We start from the raw sequence: 9,834 nt of genomic DNA on the forward strand, positions 1-9,834 counted from the left end.
ATACATGATGCTGTTTTGTTCATAATTGTTTATGCAATTTACAAAATTATATTTGATTTATATATGTTAATTTAGATGTTGTGCACTTTTTTATAGACTGTTATTTTAATTGCATTATGTAAACAATTTAATGCGCTGCATTATTTTGCTCATTGCACCCTCTTGTGGCTATTTAATCTGCATATAAAATATAAGAAATGAAATATTTGTTTAAATGTTATTTTGTGTTTGACTGTTAAAACAAAAAAAATGTGTTGTTTGTCTTAAATTGGGTACATTAAAAATACAGTGGTTGAATTAAAATTTTGTTCTATTGCTCTTTGTTTTAAAAAAGTTTATAAAAAATGTCAATAATTATCGATACCGAACGATATGAAACATTATATCGTTGCTAATTTTTTTAGCTATATCGCCCAGCCCTACCTATGACCTCAAGTGTAATTTCAGTAATATTTTCCCTGCTCAGAAATACAATTTCACAGTTGCGCAGCAACAAGAAAGCATTAAAAAAAAGAGTTTAAGAGTGGGTCTGTGCGGGTCTGATTTTATAACCCAGTGAGTGTCTGGAGGTTGTTGCTTATAGAGGAGAGATGCTGCCTAATACCTTGTAATCAATCAATCCATTTCACTTTACTGGGCACATAATGGCTTTATCTGAATCCCATAAAGCAGTGCTGCTTGCTGAATGAAAAGCAAACAAAGTGACCAATGCATTAAAAGTGGATGACTCTTATTGTGATTGCTTCTTAACTCTTGGACCTGTTTCAAATTCTATAGTCATGCAATTTGAGGTAGTTTCAAGACCCCTGCCATTTCCGCTCCTCCTTCCTTAGTGAAGAACTGATACCATCTGAGCTCAACCAGTTCATTATTTATTCAGAGGCTTGGGCAGAACAGCCGAGAAATGACGACTGACACTGGTTATATTTCAGTTCTGCACAATTTTCATATATTTTGAAAATGAAGTAAAATGATTCAGCTCACGCCTTAACTCAAATTATCAATACTGTTGGTGTGAGAAACCAAGAGCTCCCTCCATAACTGTGTTGAACATGCCATTAGATTTCAGCAGGAACACTGGTGACAGGTCAGCATGAACCACGTCAGGCACAGAGGAGGCTAATAAGAAGGTTTAGCAGGAGAAGATTATGATGCACTGCATGTGCACATGCATGGGTTGCAGAGTGCAGGGTTTGTACTGGACACCCCCTCCTCGGCCAGGCTGATAGGAACAGATTCTGATGGGCAAGACCATCTGTCAGTGATCCAGTCTGACACGCAGAGGAATGAAAGACAGTCTCCCAGGAGCCGCCGCAACAGCATGTGAGCCTCTGGTATGATAGCAGACACAAAACCATTTTTAATGCAAGACTATTGTGCAGTTCCAAAAACTTGTCAGATCCCTATAAAGGCAGCATTCTAGGGCATCGCAAACACTCCCTAAGTGAAGCTTGTTACAACAGGTAGGCAACTGGCTTCTGAGATAACTAATTTTAGCCAAAGGGCAACATCACATTAATGAAAAAGGCAATGCATTTCTATGACCTCTATGAACCAACTTGGTGGACAAAGCAGGAGATACTTCATTTAATACTGAAAAGTAAAAAAAAAAATAGTGCAGTATAATTAAAATGTATTATTTAGCACAATCATGTATTTTGATAAGTTGTGTAATAAATCCAAGATGGTGGACGAAGAACAAGAGATGCTGATCATAAATACACTTACTTCAGAACTGAAAAATATCAAACAACTGTTCAGTGCAAAGCCCTGTTCACATCAAGAATGATAACTATACACATAATTATAATGGTAACTATATTACATCCACACCACCAATGAAAATGTTCTACTTATAAATGTGCATTGCAGTAATGTCACCTACTTCTTTAAATTCTCCAGCTCTTAGAAGTTGTTTGGATTCCGATCGGCTGTCAATGTTTTTATCATTCATCAGTTGGGAAAAAAAAAAACTGTTCTGAAAGCTATTCCAACGAAACAATTTTCATAGAATTGGAACGATTTTAAAAACTTCATAGGCAGTTATCATGCCTCGGTGTGAATGGCCCTTAATTTAAATTAATTATTTTACCCAATAATGAACTTTGACAAGTTTTGTGATAAATCCAAGATGGCATATGAATGGAGCGGAATGTAAATTCTAAATACACTTCATTCAATACTGTAAAGTTTCAGTAAAAAATATTTTAATGTAAGATGGTGGACAAAGAGAAATTTTGATTATAAATATAATTCACTCAATACTAAACAATAATTTGAATTCAATTGTCTCCCATGCAATTGTGTAATTGCAGGCAATGTAGAGCATTTTAAATTGTTCTCCTGACAGTTACAAAATGGCCTTAGAATACAACTCCCTGCTCACTATGTATAACACAGCTTATTGCATTAGAATAGTCTTAAACTGACATGGCCTGCAATTGGAGGTGGCAGGGCATGAGGTGATGTTAAAATGGCCCTGTGCGCGCACACACACACACACACACACACACACACACACAGACAGAGATTCAACTCTGATGGCTATTGCACTACTTTCCCTCCATTGCTTGTGTGGATTCAGTAGGTCCACACAAACATGTCAATCAAAATCATTCAAGGGTAACACGTAATGAAAGAATAAGATGCAGAGTGGACTTGAAAACACCTGTCTGTCTCTGTCTGTCCTCACTGCCTGCTGGCATTTGTTCCAGAATGTGATGCGCCTGCATGTTGTGTGAGAGACAGACCCCTCCGCTTTATCATTTTAACAGGAAACCCCACTGCAAAGTGCAGCAGAGCATCGTCATGGAAACAAGGTGTGAAATCGTGTGATTGGTGGGTTCTATGCTTCACCCCTTCAGCAAGCCAAAGGGTGAGCAGTCAGGGAGAAGACGCACCTCACAACCATTATCTAAAAACTGATTTTTCACCTAAAACCTCTTGATTTAATACAGAGCCAGGCCACCACTTCTTTTGGACCACTGAGTATTTGTCTGCAACTCCATTTATTTTTGCTGCTGGACAATTCAGCACAAATTAATGCAAAAAGTGCAAAAAAAAACCTAGCTTGAATGCTTCCTTCCAAACATTAAATAAAGGTACTTTCGTACACATCACTAATCATGGTTGTTTATCTTCCCCAAGCTGTATTTGTCCAGCCAGAAATGAAAAACTAGACAGCAATGTTGTTTCATCCTTAAAAGACCAGCTTAGATTAATTTCCCTGCTGGTTTAAGTGCCGTTCACACCAAGAACAATAAGTGTTATGATACTACTAATGTTTGATAATCTTTCTAATTCTTTGACAATAGGAACATCCACACCACACAACAATAACCACATGAATAAACAACATCGTCAGAATCACTTTTTCAAACCTTATTTTTTTGATGATGATGAATGATAAAAACATTGACAGCCAATCAGAATTCTCCCATCTTTAATAAGAAGAAGCATTTAAAGTGGTAAACGACATAACCTCAGACTGCGTATTTAATAAACAGAACATTATCATCCGTTGGTTTGGATGTCAATAAAGTTATCATTATGCTGATGAGCTTCACTTTATGATAATGACAGAAACAAGAAATGCTTTCTGGCAATTCTACTATGAATTGAGTGATTAAGAGGAAAACAACTTGAAAATGTATACATTTTCACTGGGAATATTTGCAGTGACTTAAAATCTTTGAATTTAGAGACTTAAATTAGAATTTTTGTGAACCTATTGCCACAAAAAAAAAAAAAAAAACTATGTACAATGACATAAACTCGACAAGACAAAAGCTATTTCTCCCAAAGAAGTCTACAATGTCTGCAAAAAGTTATTCGTTAGCATTCCCCGTCATCTTAATGACAGTCAGTGAGAACAACAGCCCGACAAATGTGTGTTTCACTCTTGGAGCGAATAGTTTAACGTTTTACGATTTGTTTTGTGTTTTCATTTCCCTCTTGGTGGGAATAAGCCTTAACACACTTATTTGGATGCTTGGAGTAGCAGCTAATGAGACCAGACTAGCCGATGCCTGAGTAGAAGCCGGTTTCATATTTGCTGGGGAAATCGAGATGTGTGCTGTCATTGCTGATTGACGACTCATAAATGGAGAGGATCAGATAGTAGTATGCACCTTTTCATTTCATCACACGATCCATAGCCAAAGCATCCCTTACTCTCTTTCTCAAAGTGGCAGATTCTGATAAACACCAGCAGGAGGAATTGCAATGAGGCTAGAAATGGCCTTCTACATGTCGCAGCACTAGCGATTCCACCCTGACAAAAATACATAAACATACACACTTCAGGGAGACAGAATGGACCTTTGGGCCACTGACTCGAAGCCATAATGCATTCAGCTCGCAAACACACATTGTGTTGAACTGATTTCCCCGGGCATAACAGATGCATACATTTCCTTTATACTGAGCATTTGCAAGCGTGACATTTCGACCTGAACAGCTGAGAAATGTCTAGAGGAAAAAACTGACAGTGGTCAAGCCTCATGGGAGAAAAAAAGTCAACGATGGCAGCTCAACGTTGGAAACCACAGGTTTGGTTTTATGCTCTGTCAAGCATCACATAGGATCATAATTAATGTTTGGTTTTTGAAGGAATATTTTCTGTGTTCAGTTCAGTTTTCTGGGTACTAAATGACTAAAATTACGATTTAAATAGTTTAGAGTTAGGGTTAGTTTTAACAGAGGCATTAATGTAAGTGCTTTTATAAAATTACAAGCTTCACATTTCTGCTTTAAAGTACTTTAAAAATGAGCCTCAAAATAACCTCATAATTATCATTTTTTTATATTTATATCCTTATACATATTTTTTGTGGTAAATTATCATCAAATTATTTAAAAATGAATCAAATTAATTCAAGTTTTTTTTAATGTGCAAACTTAATGTGCAAGTAAAATGTTCAAACAATGATGTACCAGTAATAAAGCTTTAAGACCACCAACCAAACCTGCTGGACCAGAGACACAAAAACGGACACAAGCTAAAATGAAGATCAAGTGAAGCCAAACCATCTATAGGATCTAGATTTATATACGAGTCAATTATCCAGAGAACCAGCAGCGCCACAGTGCATTTCCTACAATGAGAAATGTGTTTTAATAGGTCAAACATGCTGCAGTTTCAAAAGTTTCAGTATTTGTGTGTATATGTGTGAATATATGTGTTTAAAGGAATGAAGAGACATAAATCGTGTTTCTACCCATTAGCTTTTTCTTCGGACTCTACTCTAATTGGTAGGCCAGCAATGGGTGACTGTTGATGAAAAGGAATGGTGTGTGTGTGTGTGTGTGTGTGTGTGTGTCTGCTTATTTCTGTGTGGTGGGATTTGCTGCATGACATCAAGGCCAGCAATTAAAGTTAAGATGTGAGCACAGAGAATACTTAAAACATCCCATACACATTTTAGAGACATTAGAGAACATCTCTGGTGTGAACTTGGATTACTTCAATGACAATTAAAGAGGTTTTAACATAAATGTTTTTATCTTTTTACCCTGAGGCCCACATATATATATATGTTAGTAAAGGTATTTTGCACCAAAACAGTCATGGTTTAGTATTAAATTATCATTACCCACCCTCTCTCTGACTTTTTGCAGCTTTTTATTATAAAAAAAATATATATACATAATTGTAATATATATTACTTTTATTTTATTATTATTTTCTATGTTTAAATCTGAACTACAGCAGAAAAAAAATATCTCTAGTTATACTTTTAAAAATAATTGGAATAGTGTAAGACACATAGATATAAAACAGACCATTTCTGTCCTGCTATCTTATTCTGTGTAATTCATAAATTACACTACAAGTTATGTGACGTCAGTTCAGTAGGCCGTCAAATCCTGGAGGACAATTTGGCTTTACCGAAATCGCAAGGCGGCAGCTCTATTGATGAGCCATAAAAGATATAAGCACTGCACACACTTTTGTTTACATGCTGGTAACTGTCCCAAATGACAAATGGGGATGTTTTAATACAACAGGCTCTGGCCTTGCAATTGTCATGCGGCAATTTCCTGGCCCTGTTAAAAGCACTTACACAAGACAGATAAAAGCGCTTTCAATTCATCAACTTAATAATCCGAGTGCCAGGCTCTGACTGAATGCTCTGAGAACAGGGAAAACAGGATTTTAAAGTTCTGAAAGACCAGGGGATTTGTGTGCGCAAAACTCTTGGGGTAATTCTCTCAAACTGCAACTTTCTATGAGAAGTAACATTTCTTTAAAAGTCAGATGCTGGTATTCAGTGTTTTCTCTCATTTTACTTACACACACACACACACACACACACACACACACACACACACGTCTCTCCTTTCTGCTTAGTCTGTCTCTTGGTTTCTTTCACTCTCTTTTGCCATCTGTAAGGCAGAGGATTTCCACCAATAGCAGGTAAACATGACATTTCCATCTCAGCTTCCTCCCCCAAAATTCAAGACAAAGAGAGAAAGCTGTGTGGAGGTATCAGATGAGGGTTAACAGACAGCTGATTTTGGCAGGCCTCAAGGGAAAAGAAGTCACAGACTTCATATTCATGATCGGCACAGACCTCTCACCTGAGACTGTCTCTGTCTGGACACTTTCCTGTCATTCTCTCTTCATCTGCAGTGCATGAGCTATCATTCAGGAACTCATTCTTCCTTGTTTGTGGTTTATTTTACGTATACTTCCTTCTCTACGCTCGAGTAGCAAGACTTTTAAAAATCTGCATAAAGTCAGGTCCACATTGCAGGACCCTGTTCACATTCCCATGCACAAGAAAACAACAGCAGAGTCAGAAAAAGTGAGAAAGCAAGCTTACTATATTTGTAAAAGCAGAAACATGTAATCAAAAAGCTTCCACTTAAACAGGAAACAGCGGCCAACCAGAGATTGTTATTTTATGTGACGTTTAGAAGTGGGACAATCTAAAACAGGGAGATTTGAGATTTGTTTGATAGGGATGCATAACATACACTAATGTTCAAATGTTTGGGGTTAGTAAAAAATGTTTTTTAAGTATTTAATACTTTTAATCAGCGAAGATGCATTGATCAAACCTGACAGTAAAGACATCTACGATGTTACAAAAGATTTCTTTTTTTTTTTTTTTAAATGCTGTTCTTCTGAATCTGTTTTCAACATTGATAATAATGAGAAATGTTTCTTAAGCATCAAATCAGCATGTTAGAATGATTTCTGAAGGATCATGTGACACTGAAGACTGAAGTAATGGTTGCTGAAAATTCAGCATTGCCATCACAGGAATAAACCAAATTGTATACATTTTTTTATATATTAAAACAGAAAACAGTTATTTTAAACAGTAATATTATTCACAATATTACTCTTTTTACTGTATTTTTGATCAAATACATGCATCCTTGGTGAACATAAGAGAATAATATTTTGCAAAAATCTTCTCGACCCCACAATCTATTTAGACAAAATAGTACTGAATTTTAATATTGACTACTTATCGGTTATCAGCCATAATATAAAAATAATTATTGCTTAATGCCATCTGTCAGAAATGTTATATCTGTGCAGTCTAATGATGCCATAAACCCTGTAAACTTTGACTAACAGAGCTTAGAGAGTTTTTCACTTGCAAGTACCTGTTGTGGAAGCATTCTTTTCTGGCTTTTTTATAACATTTAAAATCATAATTTCCTTGCGAGCTCACCTCTTTGTACCAGCATGGTCACCTCACTGCCTTTGGGGCACTTGCTGAGCAGATCAACCACCTGATTGTGCGTCAGGTTCTGCACGTTCCTCTTGTTAACCTCCATGATGATGTCTCCCTCCCTCAGGCCTCTGCATCGTGGGTAATCCACTATCTGCTTCACTCGCTGGCCTCCCCCAGACGGGCTGTCTGCTATTGTGAAGCCAAATCCTTTGTCACCCTTCTCCATGTGGACAGTAATGAGCTCGGGCTGGGTTGCAATCGAAGACGCCAGTGTGACCACATCGCTGGGATAACCGTGGGAGCCATTGGAAGCCACCTCTGCTGAAGGGCTGTGGGGGCGAGGTGGGTCGCTGGAGCCATTCAAACTACCGCCGCCACCTGTAGTTTCACTCCCGTGGCTTGATGGCGAGTCGTAGCTTTCTTTTCCATTGACGATGATGGGCTCCTTGTCCAGAATGGCCACAGAAGTCACCAGGCTGGTGTTGGGGTCATCAGGGTCAAAGGGTAAGGGGTAGCCACGGCAAAGTTCAAGGTCGACCATAGAGCCGATAGGGATGGACTGGAATATCTTCACAACCTGGGCATGTGTGTAACCCAACACGCAAGTGTCGTTCACACTCACGATAACGTCACCTGTGGGAACAAAACAAAACAGGTGTTGGCCCAAGAACAAAGACTACTCAAAGATGTGTTATGAGACCCCTGTTTTCAGTTGTACCTGTTTCCATCTTTCCATCCAGAGCGGCTGGTCCATCAAGCACCAGACTCTTAATCTGCAGGAACTCGTCTGGTTCGTCTCCTCCTACCACGGTGAAGCCAAACCCACGCCTACTCTTCTTCAGCTTGGTGTTAATGAATGTCCCCTTCAGTTCTGCAGGGTTCCTTGTGAAAAATGGCTTCCCTCCTGCAGTAAGAAAAGCATTGCACCATTTGTGAGCTATGGGAATATGTGAAAGTAAATCTGTTGGCCCCTCTATATGAGATGGTTATGGATACCTCTGTGTATTACAACACAGCAAATCTTAAGAACATTTTGAGTTTCAAAAGCTGTACAACAAAGTTAACTTTACCGACCACAGTGTAATTAAATTGCCCTGACAAAAGCAGCATATTTTGTTTATGTCTGCTTGTCTGACTGTCTGTCTGTCTACCCATATACCAACTAACTGACTGTCTATTTGTCTGCCTGTAAATGTCTGACTGATAACTACTAACTATTTGACTATCTGTCTGTAAACTGTCTAACTACTAACTTATCTATCTATCTATCTATCTATCTATCCATCTTATCTATCTATCTATTACATAACTATCAATCTGTCTAACTTTAATCTATAACTTTAATGTCATGTCAACATCCAAATTGAACCTTCCTGAGAATAATTTTGTGAAATAACTGTTTTGCGTTATTGTAGTTGTACAGCAAAACGGCAAAATGAATGTTAGTAGATGCACCAGCTGGCAATCAGTCCTAGATCAGAGCAAAATTGCTGTTAGTACAAGATACATGTTAGAATGAGAGGAGAGAATGGAGGAGCGAACACAGTAGAAGAATGTGATTGGCTAGATAGATGACGTATGATCTGTTCATCATGGTCTGTTATGACAGAAGAATCAGAGAAAACTGCAAAGATACCCTAAGGAGAGAGACGCACTGTACACTGAATGCAAATGACTGGACATGATTAAGATATATATGTATGCAAGAGGGAAAACGTGACAGACAGAGAAACAGAGCTGTCCGTAACGGAATAAAATCTAAATGCACACATATACACAAAATGAATATACAATGGGGTCCAAAAGTCTGAGACCACTAGTGAAAAATTTGTATATTTCTATTTTCTAATTTAATACCAATTGTTCATTACAGATTATATTGTGACCATACCAAATTTGAGTGAAAAAAATATTAATTTCAGAACGCCTTAGAACAGAAATAATGCATAATATTTTTAAAGGTTTAAATTTGATTTTGAATCCCAGTATTTCTATATGGACCTATTATAAGGCCCTTGTATATAATCTTAAATGTGTGTGTGCGTATGTTTATATATATATATATATATATATATACACAGTGGGTACGGAAAGTATTCAGACCCCCTTAAATTTTTCACTCTTTGTTATATTGCAGCCA

The 9,834-nt window shown here is 37.5% G+C and overlaps 1 protein-coding gene across 1 annotated transcript in view; it reads right to left on the minus strand.

The window, feature by feature from the left end:
- LOC107655957 (membrane-associated guanylate kinase, WW and PDZ domain-containing protein 1-like) overlaps positions 1-9,834 on the minus strand; it is a 140,866-nt gene that overhangs the window by 27,931 nt on the left and 103,101 nt on the right. Inside the window, exons 11-12 of the mRNA XM_016443591.1 lie at positions 8,413-8,598; positions 7,692-8,327 (exon numbers count right to left, since the gene is read on the minus strand). Coding sequence (XP_016299077.1) covers positions 7,692-8,327; positions 8,413-8,598 — 822 coding nt within the window. The remainder of the gene's footprint in view (positions 1-7,691; positions 8,328-8,412; positions 8,599-9,834) is intronic.

This window comes from Sinocyclocheilus anshuiensis, unplaced genomic scaffold (genome assembly GCF_001515605.1).
Source record: "Sinocyclocheilus anshuiensis isolate Anshui unplaced genomic scaffold, SAMN03320099.WGS_v1.1 scaffold51, whole genome shotgun sequence".
Taxonomy (NCBI): Eukaryota; Metazoa; Chordata; class Actinopteri; order Cypriniformes; family Cyprinidae; genus Sinocyclocheilus; species Sinocyclocheilus anshuiensis.